The sequence below is a fragment of the Oncorhynchus mykiss genome, chromosome 3 (assembly GCF_057628025.1).
Source record: "Oncorhynchus mykiss isolate SJ-2025 chromosome 3, ASM5762802v1, whole genome shotgun sequence".
In the NCBI taxonomy this organism is placed as follows: domain Eukaryota; kingdom Metazoa; phylum Chordata; class Actinopteri; order Salmoniformes; family Salmonidae; genus Oncorhynchus; species Oncorhynchus mykiss.
In genome coordinates, this window is record NC_143024.1 from 62287995 (window position 1) to 62311193 (window position 23199).

Consider the following 23199-nt stretch of genomic DNA (forward strand, 5'->3'; position numbering starts at 1 on the left):
TCTCTTTGTTATTGATCTGATAAATTATACCGCCTAGTGATGTCGCCAGGCAGGCCAAAACTCCATCCCACCAAATCAGGCTTACATTTCTGCCGGTCTTTTCAAACAGCTCTTACACTAAAACAACATTATCATCATTTTCACAATTTAACCTTTTTATTCCCAACCTCATAGTGTGTAAATATATGTAAAGCACAGGCAAAATCAAATTTTGACCGCACTGGACCTTTAAGCACAGTTCTACAGTTCTAAGGCTCAAAAGAAAGACAGAGGCTCTTGGATAAAATACTTCAGTAGTTTATTCGTCGGTCCAACTGTACATGATGCAGTGTTGATAGGGACACGAGATGATGACTAATATGGAGGTTTACACAATGCCAGTGCTATGGCAGCACCTGGAACACACCAACTGTCTGTCTGTCAGCTGGGCTGGAAACTAAAGTCCTGGAAAAGTAACCTGTTGAGGCCTCGGCACATACAGTATGTCAGATTAGAAATGTCATCTTAGATTGGTGGAAAAACACACAAAAATAACATTTTCCTTTGATTCCACAAACGTAAAAGGATGTTCTTTTCACTTGGACATATGAATTCAATTATGCTTTTCCATTCTTTAGTTCAGTACTTTGAAGCTAAATGAAACGAGATGTGGGAGTGGCCGAATACAAAAGGTTGTCTGATTCGCAAAGGTTTTTGTTCCATGTTTATACTGATATCATTTTTACATTTAATAACCCATAAGTTTGTGCAATATCTTTCTTTGCATAGAAATAAAAGTTAAATGTTTTGTTTGTTGACATGCACCTATCTTTTGTAGCGTATTTTAGCTTGCGGATTTTTGGGACTCCCTTATAGAATTATAAGCCCACTATAGTGTGAATGCATGCAGCGTACCAGTAGAGCTAAACTTGATTTCTAGCAAGAGTTTATGGAGAGCGCCAAGCTAGCCAGTATAGTGGGTGTTGATGAGGACTGTTAAATAGTGACACCACCTGGTAACACAGTTGGGACTAATCTGCAGGGACACACTGCATGCCTGTCTGCAGCACTGGGAGAGAGAGGCACACAGACTGCAGACAAAGGGGAAAGTGCTCTGTGTGCGACAACATCCAAACATTCCACGTGATTGATTCTTTGGCTTTTGAGTCACTACTGGAAGTACTTAAGGAACCCCATGACGTCAGTCATAGACTGGATAATCTGCGATCATTCTTTCTGTCACCATCGCTGTACCCTGACCTCTAGAGAAGACACATGTAGACCCCTAAATCTGACCTCTCATCTGTACTGTGTATACTGAACCTGACCCTTGACCTCTATATTGGATAAATACAGAATGTAGCGCGTGGTAACACCTAATAGACAGACTATGACATTGTCTGGTTATCCATAGCATTTTGGCCCAAATCATAATTGCGTTACTGTTTTTCATTAACATTGCCAAAAACACCCGCTATACAACATGCTTAAAGATAAAACAGAAGCAGAGTGTGTCAGTGTAAAATGATATGTTATAATTCAGAATCTGAACTCGTTCTCCTCTTTTATGTACAATGTTGCCCGATATATGCTTCAATTTATTGAATGTGGTCTGCGTTTCCCATTTGGGTTCTAGCATGCAGCCCTCTTCCTCTCATTGTGGTGACCTAAGGAGGAGGAGCCTGTTCAGGGTACCACCGGGTTTGTTTTTTAATGAGGCTATTCTCCTCCATTTGACGATTCAGTGGTGATTTCTCTCTTCTTTTTTTTTGTTTGTTGATTTGCTGTGTGTCGTTCATAGCTTTGGTAGCCATGCAAAGTCCTTTAGCGAGGGCCCCTCATGCCAGAGCCAGCGAGCTGCACGCTCTGTGCGGGAAATCATGCCTGGTGAGAGAATATAATGGTGTGAGTTCCGCCTGAACGCCTGTGCACTGGCACTAACGATGAAAGGAAAAGGAGAGGAGTTCTGTAGCTCTAGAGATCAGGATGGGGTTGTTAGGTGGGTGGGGTTGAAGAAGGCTGCATTTCTACATGACTAAGATGGAATTTGTTAAATTGTCCTCTATTTCTTTTTCAAGTAAATCTAATGCCAAAAATCAGCAGCTGTAAGTGCAGTCCAGAGGATCCCTCTGTGCCCTTCGACCTCTCCTCCGGCCTTATATGGCACTGGCGTTGGGGTCGTACCGTCGCTTCTTCACATTTCTTCGCGTTCAGGGGAGAGTTGGGGAAAGAAGACAGGGATCAATACATGGTATATTACTGATGATGGTGGTACAGTCAGTGCACCGTGGAGAAGCAGCCACACTCATCTCTTAGACAACAGGAGCCATATCTGTTCCTTTCGCACTGGACCGCTCCCTGCAGCTACGCGCTTCAGTGAGGTCACTAGATCCCCCCCTAGATTGATTTGATATGTTCACTATTGGTATGTGTAATGCTGTCGTTAAGTCTTTCCGATTGACCTATGAGTCAATTCTTCTGCATTGTAATGACCTCCATTTTGTGTTTCAAATGTGCAACCATAATATGGTGCTGGAGGCAATGAGAAGAGGCTGTGCTAGTCCATGTGGCATACAGTTAGCTTTCCAAAACACAAGGACAAGGATAGGACACGAATCTCTCATTACCATCTCTGACAGGAAAATATATTAGTTCCATTCAAAACATTACCATCTGGGGGGAGAGAGAGAGCCAACAAAAATGTACTCTATTAAAGGGGGAAAGAGGAGACAACAACAGCACATCAACAACAACAACAACAACAAAGACAACAACACCAACAACAAGATAACACCAACAGGAGAGTTATGCATAACCTCCCCGTAATGTGGCTTGATGTGGGGCTTCTAGCAGTCTGTCATGCACCTGTTTCAATAGTAGGCCAGTGGGAGGTGGCACTATTGATGTGCGTGGTGGGTCATGCAGCTCAATGCGCCGTGTCTGTACCAGGTCTGTGAAGCAGGCAGCAATGGCAGCTGGTGTGGACGGGTCCAGGAGTCCTGCTCTGCTCTAGGGCGGAGCCTGGCCATCCAGGTGGGTGTGGCCAGCCATGGCACAAAGGCTGCGGCCAACAATATGGCCCTGGCTTCTCTCTCACCACTTCCGCTTAAACTCTCACCCTTGAACCCTCGTACCAGATTGAGAAAAAGATTATGGTAGTGATAAGAGTATGGTAACCCAGGAGCATGTCATCCTGAGTTGGGCTCAGCCTTTGTGCAATGAACTGACCTTCTCCAAGTCAACCAAGTCTACATGCAGAAATATTTTTTGGGGTGAGAAACATGATGCGTTGCTAACTGGCATGCTTTGGTGGCTGCAGTATAACACTTATCAACTCCTTATTTTTCCTACTTTAGATTTAGGGTGTGTAACACTCCTGTTGCTTGAGACAGCAGGCTTACTAGCGAGCGATTGGCACTTGATTCCTCAGATTAGGGAACATAGCATACTGCATCACACAGTAAACTAGCTGGCTATGTATTTTACACTGAGTACACAAAACATTAAGAACACCTGCTCTTTCCATAACATATACTCACTCACCAGGTGAATCCCGGTGAAAGCTATGATCCCTTATTGATGTCACGCTAGTGAACACTCTGCAGAGCTGCCTCCATGACAAGATTAATGACAATAAAAGCCAAACAGCGTTTTTACCCTAATTGAATATTGTGTATATACACTGAGTGTACAAAACATTATGAACACCTGCTCTTTTCATGACATAGACTGACCAGGTGCATCCAGGTGAAATCTATGATTGTTTATGATTTATTCCACTTCAAATCCACTTCAATCAGTGTAGATGAAGGGGAGGAGACAGGTTAAAGAAGGATAATTAAGCCTTGAGACAATTGAGACATGGATTGTGTATGTGTGCCATTCAGAGGGTGAATGGGCAAGACAAAATATTTAAGTGCCTTTGAACGGGGTATGGTAGTAGGTGCCGGTTTGTGTCAAGAACTGCAATGCTGCTGGGTTTTTCACACTCAACAGCTTGGGGGGATACAACTCAATATTAGGAAGGTGTTCCTAATGTTTGGTATGCTCAGTGTAGACATGTACAATCTGGAAGAGTATGTGTAAAGGAGGTGTAATTTTAATCCATAGACTAAATTAGTAATAAGAACAGTTTGGTCTACAAGTGCTCTTATAAAACGGATTAAATTATTTTTCTGCTAACCCCCCCCCCCAACCCACCCCCCCCCCCCCCCCCCCCCAATTTTTTTTTTTTATATTGTCACATACGCCAGATAGGTGCAGTGAAATGTGTTGTTTTACAGGGTCAGCCATAGTAGTACAGCACCCCTGGAGCAAATTAGGTTTAAGTGCCTTGCTCAAGGACACATCAACAGATGTTTCACCTTAACGGCTCAGGTATTCAAACCAGCAACCTTTCTGTTACTGGCCCAACACTCTAACCGCTAGGCTACCTTCCGCCCTAACCAGCAGGTTTAGTAACTGTATTGAACATGCACGTCAAGCTTTGAGCTGTGCCCGTCTTATCAGTTTGAGGTTCTGCCACAGACGCACAGATGCCCACCACCTCTCCAACATAATCTCTATGATAATCACCCTATATTACTGAATGTGGACCTTTATTAAAGTAACTGTCCAATGTTTCCAGATTTCTATGAAATATGTGTTAAATAGTTTCCCTTCCAATTGTACTGTCAAAAAAACATATTTTCTGTGTTCGAATTGTGTGGGCGTATACTGGTCATTAAAAATATTAATGCGAGTAGACTATTGATTGGCCTGCTGAGCCTCCTCAGGAGGATGACATCATCCTCTATGAGGAAATAGCAAGCATTTTTTTTAAACGCTCTGTTTGAGATACAAGTTTGAAGTGGGTTTTTTAAAGTGTTTCCCCCCCCCCCCCAATTTATGCTTTGGCCAAAAATACGAGTATAAAATGAGTCAACAACATTATTTGGGCATGAGTTAGCAGAATATTAACTTTTAAAAGTGAGATTTTCACTTGGACAGTTACTTTAAGACAATGTTAAGTATCATGAGCACAGGCACGATTACTTTAAATATGTCTATGTTAAGTGTGTGTTCACGGCTTACTATGTAAGTCTATGTGTGGTTGACCTGACGTACGTATCAGGTATGTTTGTGTGTCCCCTTGGGTCTATATTCTGTAGCAGGAGCTCAAACCCTGGTGTCTATAAGCAGCAGCAGGGATGCCAGAGTCACGGTAGGAGAGACATGCGGCGTGTTGCTTACTTAAAGCCCCATCCAGTCCCCCCCAGCACTATGGCAGCTACCAGGATGGCTCCGGCGATGGAGCCTATTATAAGATTGGTGGCACTAGGACCTGCGAAGGGTTATGGGGGAGAAAGACAATGAGCGCCTCACGTATGGCATTTCTCTACACATGGATGATCTTACACAGATGTTAAGAACAAGAACACATAGCATGAGAATACCCATTGAACTGACTGATTACGTCTATGGTATATTTTTTGCATGCTCATCAGGCCCTCCTACAATAATGTTACCATGGTAGTAGTGATCGTGAATGCGATGTAACACTTTGCTTGTAAATTCAAAGGTCTACATTTCAGGGACCCTATTGTCTATTGTCTACGGGCGGAGGTTCTGAAAAGACAGACCACTAAGTTGAAAAGTTGGGCAGAGCAATGGTCCCGATAAACATGGTAGTTAGCACACAGCAAACCACAGGAGACCATAGACCTCTCTCTTACTGTATCATCTTAAACTGAGTTGTTTTACTCCTTTATGGTGGCATGTACCTAGCTACAGTCTCACCCTAACCTACATTAGCTTCCGATGACAGGTTACAAAAAGGTTCTGTCTATGGTGATCTATATGAGGATTTGAATCGTGGAAAATGACCACATGGCACTATTTGGGAGTCCCAGTCACCACACAGCCCACCACTGAAAGACAGGCTATCTCACTGCGAATCACTTCCCTTGACTGGGGTCTATCTCCATGCCCCACATGCCCCAGAAAGGAGAGGATCAGAAGAGGAGCCACATGACGAGTAATAGGAAGAAGAGGAAGAAGAAGAGGAAGAAGAAGAAGAGGAAAAAAGAGGAAGAGGGAGACTAATAATAATGGGGGAACAACAGGAAATGGCGGGATAAAGGGAATCCATCGATCAATCACATGACACTGAAACATCCAATCACATGACATTTATATGGTCACCACCAACACGAGACAAAGCCACCAGGACGCACACACGGGCTCAGGCCGGGTCACGAGACCCTCAGCCAGCACACTGAGGCACCACAATGAGAGGAAGAGCTGTGGAAACGGATAAAGATGCTTACTCTACTCCCCACCCCGTGCCTCCAAAAATCACCCCCAGGGCCAGAATGGTCCCTGCTACTGCCCCTATCAGCCTGTTAGTTGCCACGCTCACTGCGCAGAGGGAAAAGGAGCATTATCATTATTACCACCTGGTCACAACAAACAGCAGGCTTCTGTTCTGCTTCAGTAACATGGGTAGAGTGATGCGGTTCCCTTGGCAACTGTCCATTCCGCCTCCCCTCCACCTGCTGTCGAAAGCCCTAGGAAATCCACTGACTTATAACAGCCAATAGAAATACTCAGACATGACTCTGTGTTTATGTTCAACAGGCTCTCTATATCTGTGATGCATGGTGATATTAGCAGCTAGAGGCCTCAGCTAGAACATCTTTCTCTATTCTCCTGGGAATCATTAGACGTATCTGTGTACCTGTTCCATGTTATTATAACAATATTAATGGTAATAATAAACTTGATTTGTTTAGCACCTTTCATACAAGCAATAGCAGCTTAAAGTGCTGTTACAATTAGCACTTTAAAAAAAACAACAATAAAATAACACAATAAAACATGGTAGTAAAACAATAAGAGCAATAAAAGTAAACCAATAAAAACAGCAATAAAAAAAACTATTTAAAAACAATTACAAATTAAAAAACAGACAAACAGGAACTAAAAGGCACAGTAGTTAAAAGCCAGCGCCATCTTGAATGACCTTTCAATCACATTGACATGTGCAAATGTTCTGTGACATGTAGCGTTGATCTTTAGACAGAAGAGGGTACTTGATAATAACTGACATATTAACAAATCTACTTTCAATGTGATACAAAACACAATGGACTGACCGTACTCAAGAAAGGACGTTATATTTAGTCTATCACGGAGAGGAGATAGGGACGCTCTGAAAACTAGATGGAAACAAACCCTTTGGTCCTTCATCTTCTGCGGGTGCAGGCTCCTTGGGGGGGTCGGGCATGCTGCAGTCTGTCCCCGCCCATGTCGTGTCACAGGTGCACGTCGCCTCATTGTTACACACCTGGCCAGGTATGATAGAGGGAGCAAGAGAGGCGGGCAGGGAGGACTTCATTAACCTATGCTCCATAACAAGTGAATACGTCCCAGGTTCAATGGTTACCGCATGCTGGGGATGAGATTTTACACGCTTGTTGACATTGTAGTGAATATGTCACTTAATTGACATTGTCACTGGAGACACCATTGTGGACACTTATGGCTAATAATAGAGCATTCAAGGCTGCGGTAATCGTCTGGGCTCGTATGGGTACACCTAGAGGATGTAGCAGCTCCCCTGGACTTACCCCGTGGGCTGAGCACACCTGGCTGTTGGGCCCGCTGGGGCAGGCGCTCATGTTGAGGGACTGGATGGGCAGACACTTGCGGTCAAGGCACATCATGGACGGCCCACAGGGCGTCCCGTCCTCCACGTAGCCTAAATCAGTCTCATCGTCCAAAAGAACATGGCCACCACTGTGGAGGGAGAGAGAGAGAGAGAGAGAGAGAGAGAGAGACAGAGACAGAGAGCGAGAGATAGAGAGAGGGTGTCGTAGGAGAGAGGTCAGAGCGTATCCGTGGCTGTTGTCTCTGTGTGTTGACATGTGAGGTGAGACGGTTGTCTTCACCTGCAGTCCACCAGCCTGCCCTGATGATTGAAGGAGGTGGGGGTGATGTCTCCCTTCATCATCCCGATGCGGGGGTTGCGTCCTATGTTGCTGCACAGCAGGGACCCACAGAACACATCGCTGCAGGCAGAGAGTCCGGGAGAGTTAGAGCTAAGGGAACACTGATACTTTGTGAGTACTACATTGATGTAGAACAGATACAGCAACACTTGAATGTTTGTTCTGGCATAGTGCACAACTACAGTGTACAGTGTATATTTGGTATCATGTTCAACTCACTGCTTGCTGCACTGGAGCCATTTCTCTCCATCCTTCCCACAGTTTCCCTTCTCTGTTCCCTCTGTATTGAGCTTCTCATAGCAGAACTTCTCGGAGCCTCCCGCCTCTGCAGGAAGACGCAACATGGGAGAGGAGAAAGGGAGGATGACCACACCTCACAACAAGCCAACATAACTGGAGCGCAGACAGACGTTTCAGATTCTGTCTCAATGCCTTTTCGACCACATATTTTTTTGCATATCTTGCAGTGAGCAAAGCAACTTAAGCAAAAGGGATTTTGAACTCACTTGAACCCCAGAGGTATTTGCACTGGTTCCCCCTGGTCTTGCACTCTCCACCATAGCAGCGTCCCTAAAGAGACAAAAGGGCACACTCATTCATTCCCTATCTGTTCAAGCAAGCTTATGGTGACGACCATTCTCTAAATCGTACGATCTGAATAGATATGAGCATGCCATTGTGTCTCAGTGATTATGCTGCTCACCTGGTCGACTTGACAGTGGTAGCCATCTTGTTTGTGAAGGTTAGGAGGGCACTACAATGGACGATATACAGATATTTCCTTTAAACAGAGCTGAAGGTTTCATCCTTTCTCAGAGATGTACAATGGTTAGAGCCCAACTCACCTGGCCAGAGTCTCCTGAGCATGTCTCTGAGATGTCACAGTCATTCACTGCATAGCGACAACTATAACCTCGCGGGTAGAACTGACAAAGAGGGAGAAAAAACAAAAGGGTGGAATTTCCTGTACCACTTTGGTATCTCACGCAACACTAAGAAAAAAAACTAAAGGAAAACGCTGCCCACTGCTGTTCATGCTCTCAGATGATTTTATTGATGAAACATTTCGACCCTTAGGTCTTCATTAGGCATCCATATCCCAGGTGGGGGTGGAAGGTCCTATATGTATCACCGGATGGGGCCACAGTGTCTCCTGACCCCTCCTGTCTCAGCCTCCAGTATTTATGCTGCAGTAGTTTATGTGTCGGGGGGCTAGGGCCAGTTTGTTATATCTGGAGTACTTCTCCTGTCTTATCCGGTGCCCTGTGTGAATTTAAGTATGCTCTCTCTAATTCTCTCTTTCTCTCTTTCTCTCTTTCTCTCTCTCTCGGAGGACCTGAGCCCTAGAACCATGCCTCAGGACTACCTGGCATGATGACTCCTTGCTGTCCCCAGTCCACCTGGCCGTGCTGCTGCTCCAGTTTCAACTGTTCTGCCTGCGGCTATGGAATCCTGACCTGTTCACCAGACGTGCTACTTGTCCCAGACCTGCTGTTTTCAACTCTCTAGAGACAGCAGGAGTGGTAGAGATACTCTTAATTTTCAGCTATGAAAAGCCAACTGACATTTACTCCTGAGGTGCTGACTTGCTGCACCCTCGACAACTACTGTGATTATTATTATTTGACCATGCTGATCAGTTATGAACATTTGAACATCTTGGCAATGTTCTGTTATAATCTCCACCCGGCACAGCCAGAAGAGGACAGGCCACCCCTCATAGCCTGGTTCCTCTCTAGGTTTCTTCCTAGGTTTTGGCCTTTCTAGGGATTTTTTCCTAGCCACCGTGCTTCTACACCTGCATTGCTTGCTGTTTGGGGTTTTAGGCTGGGTTTCTGTACAGCACTTTGAGATATCAGCTGATGTAAGAAGGGCTATATAAATACATTTGATTTGATTTTGATTTGATATGTAGAGGCAGTGCTCAGTGACATCACTTCCTGAAACAAGAGGTACACATTTATAATATAGGTTCACAATATCGACATTCAATATAATATACAACCGTACATGCGGGAATGTGATAAATATTTACAGTGATATTTTTTTCAAGTCTCTGATCCATGGTCTGATCTAAGTTTCAGAATGAAGTGGAGATTGCAAAGACAGAATATGAGTATATGAAAGTTGATTGACCAACCACACCTGTCATGTACACCCTCCCCAAAATCCACAAGAACATGACCCCACCTATACCAGGCAGGTCCATTGTGAGTGGTCCCGGATCTCTGAAACAGAACATTTCTACCTTTGTAGAAGATTTTGCGAAACCCTGGCCGAGCTCTCTACCCACGTACACCAGGTACTAAATTTATTTTATCAATCTTCTGAAATCTGTGGACCACATACCAGAACATTCTATTCCGTGTACTTTTGATGTTACCAGTCTATACACTAACATCCCCCACCAGGGTGGACTAGAGGCCCTCATGTTCTACCTCGATGCTCTTCCCAGCACCAATTGTATTGTGGACTTGGCTGAGGAAGGTTTGAAAAACAGATGGTGCTGAATCCAGAACTTAACTCCTTTCTCCACAATATTTTCCTCATTTTTAGATAATATTTTCCTGATCTATACAGGGACTCAGGAAGAACTCTAGGAACTCCATGCTTATCTAAACTCTATGAATGAGCACCTCCTTTTAACCATTAATCAAAATCAGTTTTCTTGATGTGATGGTTATTAAGGACAAAATGTCCCTCTCTACCGATCTTTACAGGAAACCTACAGAAAGGAGCACTGTCCTTAGAGGTGACCGTTTCCATCCACCTCCACTCATTAAATGTCTCATGTGTAGCTCTGATGCTTCTTACCAGTAACAGACCACGGACCTCACACACAGGTTTAAGGAAAGGGGGTACAAAGATAATTGGGTCAAACATGCCGATGATAATTTTGAAAGTCTAACATAATTAGAAAGCCTTCAACCAAAAGTAAAAGAAAAAGCAGAACATGTCCCCTCATGCTTCACGCCTTGGGGAAGGCATTCAATGACATTATCAGGAAGCACTGGTACATTGTTGACCTTGACCCACAACTGAAACCCATCTTTAAACATCCCCCATGTATGGTCTTCAAAATGGCCCCCAAACCTGCAAGACTTTGTGGCCAAATCTGACTACCCACTGGGCACATATGTCAATTCAACATCTGTTCCACATTGGTTCAACGTCGTGGAAACAACGTTGATTCAACCATCGTGTGCCCAGAGGGTACCCACCGGAATTAAAAATGTGGCCAATGTGCCAAATTCAGTTTCACGTACAAATGTGGCTTTTTCACCCACCCCCGCACTGGTCAAAGCCTGATTATCTGCATGTTTAAAATCAGATTTTATAACTTTGTAGCTGTGCCAGCAAGTGACCCCTCTGCAGAGCTGCCTCCATGGCAGGATTCCTGACAATAAAGACCAAACAGCTTTTTACCCTAATTGAATAGTGTATATACACTTATACACTGAGTGTACAAAACATTATGAACACCTGCTCTTTTCATGACATAGACTGACCAGGTGCATTCAGCTGAAATCTATGATTGCTTATTGATTCAATCCACTTCCACCTCAATCAGTGTAGATGAATGGGAGGAGACAGGTTAAACAAGGATTTCTAAGCCTTGAGACAATTGAGACATGAATTGTGTATGTGTGCCATTCAGAGGGTGAATGGGCAAGAGAAAAGATTGAAGTGCCTTTGAACGGGGTATGGTAGTTTGTGTCAAGAACTGCAACGGTCCACCACCCAATGAACATCAGGCCAACTTGACATCTGTCGGAAGCATGGGAGTCAACATGAGCCAGCATTGCTGTGGAACGCTTTCCACACCTTGTAGTGTCCATGCCATGACGAATTGAGGCTGTTCTGAGGGGGGAAAGGGGGGCGCAACTCAATATTAGGAAGGTGTTCTTAATGTTTTATACCTGTATATCACTGTAAATATTTATCACATTCCTCATGTTTAGTTTATTAGGATCCCCATTAGCTACTGCACATGCAGCAGTTACTCTTCCTGGGGTCCACATAAAATGTACAAATACATGACAAAGTACAGAACCGTCACAGACAACAACAACATAAGATACTAAATTAAATTTCAAATAAAAAATACAAATAAAATAAGTTATATATTGAAAAGACACCAAGAGACAACAAAAGTATTCATACCCCTTGACTTAGTCCACATTTTGTTGTGTTACAGCCTGAATTCAAAATGTATTTCCATATTTTTTTGCTCATCTACACACAATACCCCATAATGACAAAGTGAAAACATGTTTATAGAAAATGTTGGAAATATTATGCAAATTAAATACAGAAATATCTCATTTACATAAGTATTCACACCCCTGAGTCAATACGTGTTAGAATCAACTTTGGCAGCGATTAAAGCTGTGAGTCTTTCTGGGTAAGTCTCTAAGAGCCTTGCACACGTGGATTGGACAGTATTTGCCCATTATTAATTTCATAATTCTTCAAGCTCTGTCAAATTGGTTGTTGATCACTGCTAGACAACCATTTTCAGATCTTGCCATAGATTTTGAAAAATATTTATGTCAAAACTGTAACTTCGCCACTCAGGAACATTCACTGTCTTCATGGTAAGCAACTCCAGTGTAGATTTGGCAATGCACTTCAGTCCTTTATGACTACAAGCATACCCATAACATGATGCAGCAACCACTATACTTGAAAATATGGAGAGTGGTACTCAGCCCAAACATAGCACCTTCCATGTTCTACATTTAGCAGACACTCTTATCCAGAGCAATTTACAGTAATGAGCATGTACATTTTCAGACTGGTCCCCCATGGGAATCAAATCCACAACCCTGGCGTTGAAAGCGCCATGCTCTACCAACTGAGCTACACTTTTAATACAGGACAAAAGGTGAATAACTTTGCCACATTTTTTGCTGGATTAGTTTAGTGCCTTGTTGCAAAACAGAATTCATGTTTTGGAATATTTTTTATTCTGTACAAGTTTCCTTCTTTTCACTCTGTCAATGAGGTTAGTATTGTGGAGTAACTACCATGTTGGAGTAACTACCATCCTCATTTTTCTCCTATCACAGCCATTAAACTCTGTTTTAATGTCAACATTGGCATCATGGTGAAATCTCTGAGAGGTTTCCTTCCTCTTCAGCAACTGAGTTAGGAAGGACGCCTGCAACTTAGGAAGGATGCCTGTATCTTTGTAGTGACTTATACACCATCCAAAGTGAAGGGGATTTTCAATTTTGAGATTTTTGTATTTGTACCCATCTACCAATAGGTGCCCTTCTTTGTGAGGCATTGGAAAACCTCCCTGGTCTTTGTGGTTGAATCTGTGTTTGAAATGCACTGCTTGACTGAGGGACCTTACAGATAATTGTATGTGTGGGGTACAGAGATGAGGTTGTCATTCAGAAATCATGTTAAACTCTATTATTGCACACAGAGTCCATGCAACTTATTATGTGATTTGTTTAGAAAATGTTTACTTCTGAATGTATTTAGGCTTTCCCTAAAAAAGGGGGTTGAATACTTATTGACTCAAGACATTTCAGCTTTTCATAATTTGTAAAAACGATTAAAAAACATTTGACATAATGGGGTATGGTGTGGAGACCAGTGACAAAACATCTATACTTAATCCATTTCAAATTCAGACTGTAACACAACAAAACATGGAAAGTGTCAAGGGGTGTGAATGCTTTCTGAAGGCACTGTACCTATTCATATTCTTATATACGTTACAGTTCAAATAGATGGGGCGGCAGATAACCTAACATAGTGGGTAGAGTGTTGGACTAGTAACCGAAAGGTTGCAAGTTCAAACCCCCGAGCTGACAAGGTAAAAATCTGTCGTTCTGCCCCTGAACAAGGCAATTAACCCATTGTTTCTAGGTGGTCATTGAAAATAAGAAGTTGTTCTTAACTGACTTGCCTAGATAAATAAATGTATTTTTTTTCCCGCATGCTGAAAATCAGTGGTTAACTTGTTCTTTGAAAAATAGCATTGTATTTGTTACAAACACAATTTTCTCCATCAGTTTACTAAGAAGAGGCACCAAACGGATTAGTCGGCTGTTAGAGCCAGCAAAGAGTGCTTTACTATTTTTAGGTAGTGGAATTACTGTAGCTTCCTTCCACACCTGTGGACACACACACTCCTTTAGGCTTTAGTTAAAGACATGGCAAATAGGCCTGGCAATACAATCTGCTACCTTTCTCAATAGTTTCCCATCTACCTGGTAGCTTATCATTATTGATGGATAACAATATTTTTTCCCCCTCTTCCACACAAACCTGACCAAACTCAAAACAGCAATTCTTCTTTTACTTATTATTCATGATTTTCAACACAAAAAAATATGATGGTTTACTGTTCAATGTTATCATTCCACTTCTCAGTTTGTCCACTTTGCCAGTGAAATAGTCATTTTTATGATTGGCTATATCAAAAAGGGTTTGTTATAAATGACCCATCAACCTCAATGAACGATGGATAGAAATTATATTTGGGGCCAAAAAAATCAATTAAAAGGTGCTCCAAAGTCTTTTTCCATTGTTTTCCATGTACTTCAGTCACACAATTTCTCAATTGACAGTGTGTGAACCAATCAGCTGAGCAGTGTGACTTGTCTGCCACCTTTTTTGCATAATTTATTTGAACCATACAATTAGTCAATTCATCATCGATCCAGGGGGCTCAAACAGTTCTCACAGTCAGTTTCTTAACGGGTGTTTGTCATCAAATGGCAAGAATAATTGTACAAATACTCCAAGTGCTGTATCTGGATTCTCCTCCTTATACACTTCAGAACAACATACATATTTTTTTTACATCTTCAACAAAACAGTCTCGAGAAAACATCTTGTATGATATCTTATACATAACTTTAGGCCCTGCCTTTGGCACTTTGGCTTTCCCTGTCATTGCCACAATGTTATGGTCACTACAGCCAATGGGAACTGATGTTGCTTTGGAGCAAAGCTCTGCAGAATTAGTGAAGATAGGATCAATAGAAGTGGATGTAACAGATCCAACACTATTGGTATACACTGCAGTTGGTTGAGTGATATCCTGGGTCATATCACAGGCATTAGTCACAGTAAGAAGGTTCCTCTTGAGAGGAGAACTAGATGATAACCAGACAATGTTCAGGTTACCAAGAAAATAAAATATATTTGTTAGCATTAGAGACCTTATCTAACATCACACACATATTCTACAGATACTGATAGTTTGCCTATAGCAGCATACTAAAAAAAGAGTATGGTTATGTGTCACAACAGCATCGGACTGAGTTTGTTGTCATTGCAGGCTATCTCAACGCTGTGCGTTACAGTGAAGACATCCTCCTACCTCATGTTGTACCCTTCCTGCAGGCTCATCCTGACATGACCCCCCAGCATGACAATGCCACCAGCCATACTGCTAATTCTGTGCGTGATTTCCTGCAAGACAGGAATGTTCGTGTTCTGCCATGGCCAGCGAAGAGCCCGGATATCAATTCCATTGAGCACGTCTGGTACCTGTTGGATCGAACGATGAGGGCAAGGGCCATTCCTAGCCCTCAAAAGTGGAGTAACATCTCACAGCAAGAACTGGCAAATCTGGTGCAGTCCATGAGGAAATGCACTGCAGTACTTAATACAGCTGGTGGCCACACCAGATACTACTGTTATTTTGGATTTTGTCCCCCCCCCCCCACCCCCTTTGTTCAGGGACACATTCCATTTTTGTTAGTCACATGTCTATGGAACTTGTTCAGTTTATGTCTCAGTTGTTGAATATTGTTATATTCATACAAATATGTAGGCATGTTAAGTTTGCTGAAAATAAACGCAGTTGACAGTGAGAGGACGTTTCTTTAAAAAAAAAGATATTGACTGTTGATATTGTGAACCTATATTATATATTTGTACCTCTTGTTTCAGGAAGTGATGTCACCGAACACTGCCGATATATATATAGGACCTTCCACCCCCCCTGGGATGTTGATGCCTAATGAAGACCCGAAACGTATCAATAAAATCTCCTGGGAGCATGAACAGCAGTGTGACGCATTTTATTTTTATCTTTCACGAGTTCACCTATAACTCCAGCACCTGCAAGAAATGACCTGGATGTGCCTATGTTCTTCAGCTTTTGTACACTAAGAAAAAAGCCATTCTGGTTCTTAGTGGGCAGACTTACACAGTGATTAAAAAGCCCTTACCAGACAAGTGTTGTTGCAGCAAGGTCCATCAGCACAATGTGCACCATTAGCTAGGGAACACTTCTTGCAGCACTCCTTGTAGCACTCCTACAACACAGACGACACCACCAGTCTGACACTGTATTCGAATAATATAAATGTGATGTAAATAGAATAATATTGCATCGTAACTCACAGATCTAGCGCCGCAGTCACACTCCTCTCCCACCTCAATGTATCCATTCCCACACTCTGTGGATTCAAACAGCTGCCAAAGCAAAAACAATCAGAGGGTTATTATGGTATTTCTATTACTGGTTATATACCGTATCTGTCTTTGATATTCTGCTGTGTGACAACCACAACATGAACTATTCTCGTCTGACTCACCTTGTTTGGCCTGTTAAAAAGACAGGATCCACCGCCTTTCAGCAGGAATTCCTTGTAGTCTGAGATGCTGCATTTGGAGAACATCCGGGGATGCTGGACCCTGTGGGTTAAGGGATACATCCACCTTTAACAACCAGCTTTTAAACCCCCTAGAGTCTATTGATGCAGCGGTTCGTCAATCTAAGTAACATAACACCAAAATCCCCATCAAAATCCGTCAGGTTAAGCTACAGATATCATTTTTTTTTGCATGGGCTGCGTCTCAATTCATCACATCCGCCAATGGCGTCCTTCTGCATCTGTGGTGGAAAGTGTCAGAGCTACAGCGCTGTTTGTCAGACCAGGTGAGATCCCGAAAGTCGATCTTCTCACAAAAACATCTGTAGCATCCGAACGGTTTGGTCAACAAAGTATTATGACCTTTCTATAGAAAGGGGACGTAGGGCAACACGGTGGTGTTTTCCGTTTTGCTCTACGGCTCCCACAAGTGTCACGGGACTCGTCTGAAGGTAACCCATACAAATGAATGGGAAATACGGAGGTAGTTTTGTGCCAGCAAAAATAAGTGGTTAAATATGTGCAAAACATTTTTTTTTTACAATTCCTGAGCTTTTTTTTTATATCTCATAGATATAGGACCGACACTTCAAAACAGTATTCCTTATGATTTCTTTTTTGACTGTCTTTTTTGTCATTTATGAATGTGTTATTCAATGCATTTCTATGGGCTATAGTAAGCCAAATGTAATATTTTATACAATTATTTCTGTATATTTTTCAGACCTAATCCCAACTGAGATGTTGTGGCAGGACATGAAACGATCAGTTCATGCTTGAAAACCCGCAAATGTCGCCGAGTTAAAGCAGTTCTGCATGCAACAGTGGGCCAAAATTCCTCCACAGCGATGTGAGAGACTGATCAACAACTACAGGAAGCATTTGGTTGTAGTCACTGCAGTTAAAGGTGGCCCAACCAGTTACTGAGTGTAAAAGGGCAATTACTTTTCCACACATGTTCATTGGGTGTTGCATAACTTTGTTTATGAAATAAATGAAGTAAGTATGTACAGTAATTGTTATGTTATTTGTTCACTCAGGTTCCCTTGATCTAATATTAAGTTTTGGTTGAAGATCCGATTACATTCAGTATCAACGATATGTTCCCGGAACTGTAAATGACTCATGGTATGACTTCAAAGCAATTCCACAAGTCAGCTTAGAGCAAGAGGCTGTATGAGCAGTCAGTCACGTCAGGTGACGCACTCTGAGCCAGTGTGCCTAAAGAGCCACTGTCAACAACACAAGCATGACGCCAGGGCACCTTTCACATGCTAATGCTGGTCATGACCCAGGAGAGACTCAGCTGAGCTGCAGCTCTGCACACCCTGTCATTACGGCGAAGGGAGAGCCATACCCTGCTATCATAGAGAGGGGCTGGGGGACTGGGGGGTTAGCAGCTCGTTATTGCACATTTCCGTCACACAAATCCACGGAAAGAATCTATTCTCTCACCTAATCGAACCTTTAATTATAACATCTGCTTCATGGTGTTATACTCTGTCTCTCTCTCTCTCTGTGTGTGTGTGCGTGTGTGTGTGCGTGTGTGTGTGTGTGTGTGTGTGTGTGTGTGTGTGTGTGTGTGTGTGTGTGTGTGTGTGTGTGTGTGTGTGTGTGTGTGTGTGTGTTTGAGAGAGAAAGACATAGAGACAGACATGGAAACAGAGAGAGAAAGTGAGAATAACAGCTGAGGAGTAGAACGTTACCCAGTATCCTCCATGATGCAGCCCACCCAGGAGTCGGCACAGCCACATTCCTCTGTGAAAGAACAACACACAACATCACACACAATCTTACAAAGATATTGGTACAAACATACACTATTGTCCAAAAGTTTGGGGCCACTTAGAAATGTCCTTGTTTTTGAAAGAAAGCACATTTTTTGCCCATTAAAATAACATCAAATTGATCAAACATACAGTGTAGACAATGTTAATGTTGTAAATGACTAATGTAGCTGGAAAAGACAGATTTTTTATGAAATATCTACATATGCGTACAGATGCCCATTATCAGCAACCATCCCTCCTGTGTTCCAATGGCACGTTGTGTTAGCTAATCCAAGTTTATAATTTTAAAAGGCTAATTGATCAGTCTCAACGTCAACAGTGAAGAGGCGACTCCGGGATGCTGTCCTTCTAGGCAGAGTTCCGCTGTCCAGTTTCTGTGTTTTTTTACCGATCTTAATCATTTATTTTTATTGGCCAGTCTGAAATATGTCTTTTTCTTTGCAACTCTGCCTGGAAGCCCAGCATCCCGGAGTCCCCTCTTCACTGTTGATGTTGAGACTGGTGTTTTGCATGTACTATTTAATGAAGCTGCCAGTTGAGGACTTGTGAGGCGTCTGTTTCCCAAACTAGACACTCTAATGTCCTCTTGCTCAGTTGTTCACCGGGGCCTCCCATTCCTCTTTCTATTCTGGTTAGAGCCAGTTTGCGCTGTTCTGTGAAGGGAGTAGTATACAGTGTTGTACAAGATCTTCAGGTTTCTTGGCTATTTCTTGCATTTCTCTTAATTTCTCTTAATTTCTCAGAACAAGAATAGACTGATGAGTTTCAGAAGAAAGTACTTCGTTTCTGGCCATTTTGAGCCTGTAATCAAACCCACAAATGGTGATGCTCCAGATACTCAACTAGTCTAAAGAAGGCCAGTTGTATTTCTTCTTTAATCAGGACAACAGTTTTCAGCTGTGCTAACATAATTGCAAAAGGGTTTTCTAATGATCAATTAGCCTTTTAGAATGATAAACTTGGATTAGTTAACACAACATGCCATTGGAACACAGGAGTGATGGTTGCTGATAATGGGCCCCTGTACGCATATGTAGATATTCCATTTTTTTTAAATCAGCCGTTTCCAGCTACAATAGTCATTTACAACATTAACAATATCTACACTGTATTTCTGATCAATTTGATGCTAATTTAATGGACAACAAATGTGCTTTTCTTTCAAAAACAAGGATATTTCTAAGTGACCCCAAACTTTTGAACGGTAGTATATGTGCCTAAAATGTTTTAAACTGTTCCTTAAATAGTGTCTGTCTGTAAGGCAGAGATTAATGTGCAGTGATGAATGGGAGCCCGTCTCTGTACTTCTCTTGGCGGCTGGATCCCACTGGATGCCGAGGTTCTGTGCCAAGCTCTGGGAGAGTGACGAAGCCATGGTCCACGTGGTGCCATACTGCAGGTACAACAAACCAGCAGTTACTCGTCTGCTCTGCTGTAATCAAACAATACGATCATGTACATTAGTCAGCACATCTTACCTCGTTTACCCCTACTCCACGGCTCACAGAGCACATGCCCCCGAAGTACGCTGCGCTGCTCCGGCGGTAGTGGAAGGTCACATTGCTGTGCATCAATGAGACACAGAGTAACTATCAAACAGACCGGTAGACGGACAAATGAGAGGTATTCAGCTGCCCTTGGAAGACAAATGGAAGTAGATGGACATGTTTTGCTTTATTGCTAAAGCCAAAGTATTAGGGCCTAGTCCTCTGACATGCTCTAATATTCTGGGAAGCCATAAGGACTCAGTGTGTAAGATATACTAATGGCAGTCTCAGTATATGGCGAGTAGCAGCATGGGTTGGCCCCGAGGGACAGAGAGGAGAGGGCACTTACGTGAAGAGGTGCACAGAGTCAGCGTGCTGCTTGATGCTCTGCGCCCGGTACTTAGAGAAATCTTTCAGCATGTCCAGTGGCTTCACACTGATGGGAATGTGGTCCTTGTCCGTCCATATCTCCACGGCAACCAGAACTACCCGTGTGTGCAGGTGCTCCTTAAAGATCTGTCATCGGCGCATGATGGGTAGTGGGAGGACACAGAGAAAGAGAAAAAGAGAGAGAGAGAGAAATGACAACACAGGGACAGGAGAAGAACACTGGGTGTGAATGATCATCTGTACTGTCTGAGGACAGACATGGGACAGGGGACAAAGCACACTGGGAGCAGGGAGAGACAAGGGACTGTTATTGCACATCACGGCTACACAGAGCAACAACAAACACCGTAGTGATACAGTACAAAATCTGAATAGTATGGGGCCGACTCAGGGTACAGGAGATGTACAGTGTGATACATGAGGAAGTGATCATTACTGGGTTCTACCTCTGGGGGCTCTCTAATATACATGTTGAACAGCTTTTCTCAATAGACATACACATAACGTGATATACACCACTGGGGGCTGCTGAGGGGAGGATGGCTCATAATAATGGCTGGAACAGAGCAAATGGAATGGCATCAAACCATGTCTTTAAACAATTCCACTGATTCCGCTGCAGTCATTACCACAAGCCCGTCCTCCCCAATTAAGGTGCCACCAACCTCCTGTGCTGGACCCATACACATAAACGTTTAGGTATTCCTATACTTTGCAAAACACAATAATTGATTCAACTATGATTGCACTGAAAATATACCTCAAGGTACACAAACATATCAACAGCCAGTAAAGTATCAGAGTTTAGCCTTATTCTGGATGTTCTGGTGGGCACCCTGATACATATACCAGAAAAAGGAAATAGAGGACTGAATATTTGTAGAGTTTAAAAGAGGTACAAAGTAAAGAATCAGTTCTCAGAGCCAACTGAAGAGGTTACTCACAGCATCCACAAAGTTCACCACCGACTTGGCAAAGTTTCTGGTGTGCTGCTTGGCCTTGTGTCGCTTATACTGCACCCCACACAAAAACAATGGCACATAGCTTTGGTTAAAAAGGATTGTTAAGTGCAATTTGAATAAATACTTAAATATACCAAGTTTCTCCGACACCATTTTAAAAATGCATAAAATATGCATGTTGTTTTTATGACGGTCCAACAATACAACAAGACTGGTGTTTTCAAATCTGGACAATGGTTATGTTAGATAGGATATGAATCATGCGTCCACCACATTCAATCGTGTTGCACCCTCTTGTGGGCATAGTTGGTTGAATACTATTTTGAGCCATACTTTACAGTAAAAGAATGACACATTGCTGAAATATTTCACACCCAGCTCACTCATATTTCCTGTCTTGTGTCTATGTGTTGACTTGGTTGGTTTTTTTGAGGGCACATACCATATTGTGGTCACTGACAATCATAATCTCCAAATACTTCATTTCCTCAAAGACATTCCGAGGCATCTGAAAAAAAAAAAACACAGATCAGTTCACTATCATAACACGCAGACATGAAAGAGGAAGACAACAAAAGATGACGTGTTGTGTGGTGCTGAGTTGAGTTGCAAATTATGTTGTGAGAGATAATTAAAAGAGGTCACTTTAAATGATGGACCTATACTGGGAGGCTACGTTGTAACACAAGGTCACATGACACAATAACTTAACACACTACATAATACAGCAGGGGTGAATGAACTTACAGTAGGTGGAGTGTGTTACAAAATCTTTTTAAGGGACTGATGAGGTCACAGACTTACAGCCCGCTTTTTCCTGCGCTTCAGCCAGGACATGTCCTCCAGCTCCGAAAGCAGCTGCTCCTCCTCCACTAGAGAGACATAGAGCACATTAAAGGCCCAGTGCAGTCAGAAATGTGATTTGCCTGTATTTTATATATATTTCCACGCTATGAGGTTGGAATAATACTGTGAAATTGTGAAAATGACGATAATGTTATTGAAGTGAAATTTCAGCCTGCTTTGTTGGGATGGAGTTTTGGCCACCAGGAAGTAAATTAGTTAATAGACCAATAAGAAAGAGAGTTCCAAACCTCTCTGCTAATAAAAGCAATTTTTTCTGTTTTCCCCTTCCCACTCAGACCACTCCCAGACAATCATAGGAAAATTATTTCTTGAAAAATGTCTCTTTGCTCTCTTTTTGACAAGTTTAATTGAAAACAGTCACACTGTATAAAAAATTAATGACAGTTGTGATGGAAACAGGAAGCTTCGATACAACTGAATAAATAAGGAAAGATAATTAGTGTGTTCGATATGGTGGGATCTTTTTGTGTTGGTACAATTGCGAGAAATGGCGGTTGGAACGCCTTTTTGCGCAAATATTGATATAATAACCATCGTATAGAAGTAAACTTGGATCACACAATTATATAGTGTGTGGTCCTCAGGAAACCATGCAGTTTATTAGGCTACAGATGATAGAAGTTATGATGAACTTCACAGGGTGGTGAAAGTGCAAGGTGATGAGCTTGATGCTCCTTTCCAATAAATATCAACGGTCTTATTCGGGTGAAATGATGATCGATGCTTGACTGCCCGTTTGACAAACACAAATATTTTCGCTCTTATCCATAATAATCTCATCATGAAGCCTAGCCTACCCTCACAGCCTAACCGCACTGTATCTGCGAGCTGTTGGCTAGAGCGCAGGTACCAAGACCAGAGTAGGCACATTTTCTATTTAACACAACAGTTTTTGTGACAATTATCGGTTCGAGTTGAAAATGCGATGGAATCACATTGAACTTTAGATGTTCAACTTCAACTAAAAAGCACATTTTGGGTGCACTACGTCATTATGCCGTGATTTCTATCCCCAACGAGTCAGTCTGCATGAGAATCTGTCGCCAATTGGATGGAAACCTAGCTAGCAAGGTACTTTCATTGTTACCCAGAAATGATTTGAT

The 23199-nt window shown here is 42.5% G+C and overlaps 1 protein-coding gene across 13 annotated transcripts in view; it reads right to left on the reverse strand.

The window, feature by feature from the left end:
- Positions 1-281: 281 nt before the first annotated feature.
- LOC110520143 (disintegrin and metalloproteinase domain-containing protein 23) overlaps positions 282-23199 on the reverse strand; it is a 36531-nt gene continuing 13613 nt past the window's right edge. For 2 of the 13 annotated variants that reach the window (XR_002472948.3, XR_016494758.1), the window contains 20 exons: positions 22034-22101; positions 21672-21737; positions 21212-21280; positions 20227-20393; positions 19869-19953; positions 19696-19783; positions 18307-18358; positions 16544-16643; positions 16350-16421; positions 16175-16261; positions 8816-8896; positions 8674-8724; positions 8477-8540; positions 8190-8295; positions 7911-8030; positions 7590-7758; positions 7195-7306; positions 5212-5302; positions 2926-3106; positions 282-2181 (listed from right to left, as the gene is read on the reverse strand). Coding sequence is in view for 8 of the 13 variants with exons in the window: in XM_090229847.1 (XP_090085973.1) it covers positions 2136-2181; positions 5212-5302; positions 7195-7411; positions 7590-7758; positions 7911-8030; positions 8190-8295; positions 8477-8540; positions 8674-8724; positions 8816-8896; positions 16175-16261; positions 16350-16421; positions 16544-16643; positions 18307-18358; positions 19696-19783; positions 19869-19953; positions 20227-20393; positions 21212-21280; positions 21672-21737; positions 22034-22101 (1799 nt within the window). In the remaining 5 variants the exon portion in view is untranslated. Of the gene's footprint in view, positions 2182-2844; positions 3107-5211; positions 5303-6287; positions 6379-7194; positions 7412-7589; positions 7759-7910; positions 8031-8189; positions 8296-8476; positions 8541-8673; positions 8725-8815; positions 8897-16174; positions 16262-16349; positions 16422-16543; positions 16644-18306; positions 18359-19695; positions 19784-19868; positions 19954-20226; positions 20394-21211; positions 21281-21671; positions 21738-22033; positions 22102-23199 lie in introns of all 13 variants that reach the window. The other 11 variants (XM_021597244.3, XM_090229852.1, XM_090229847.1 and 8 more) reach the window with 9 other exon arrangements.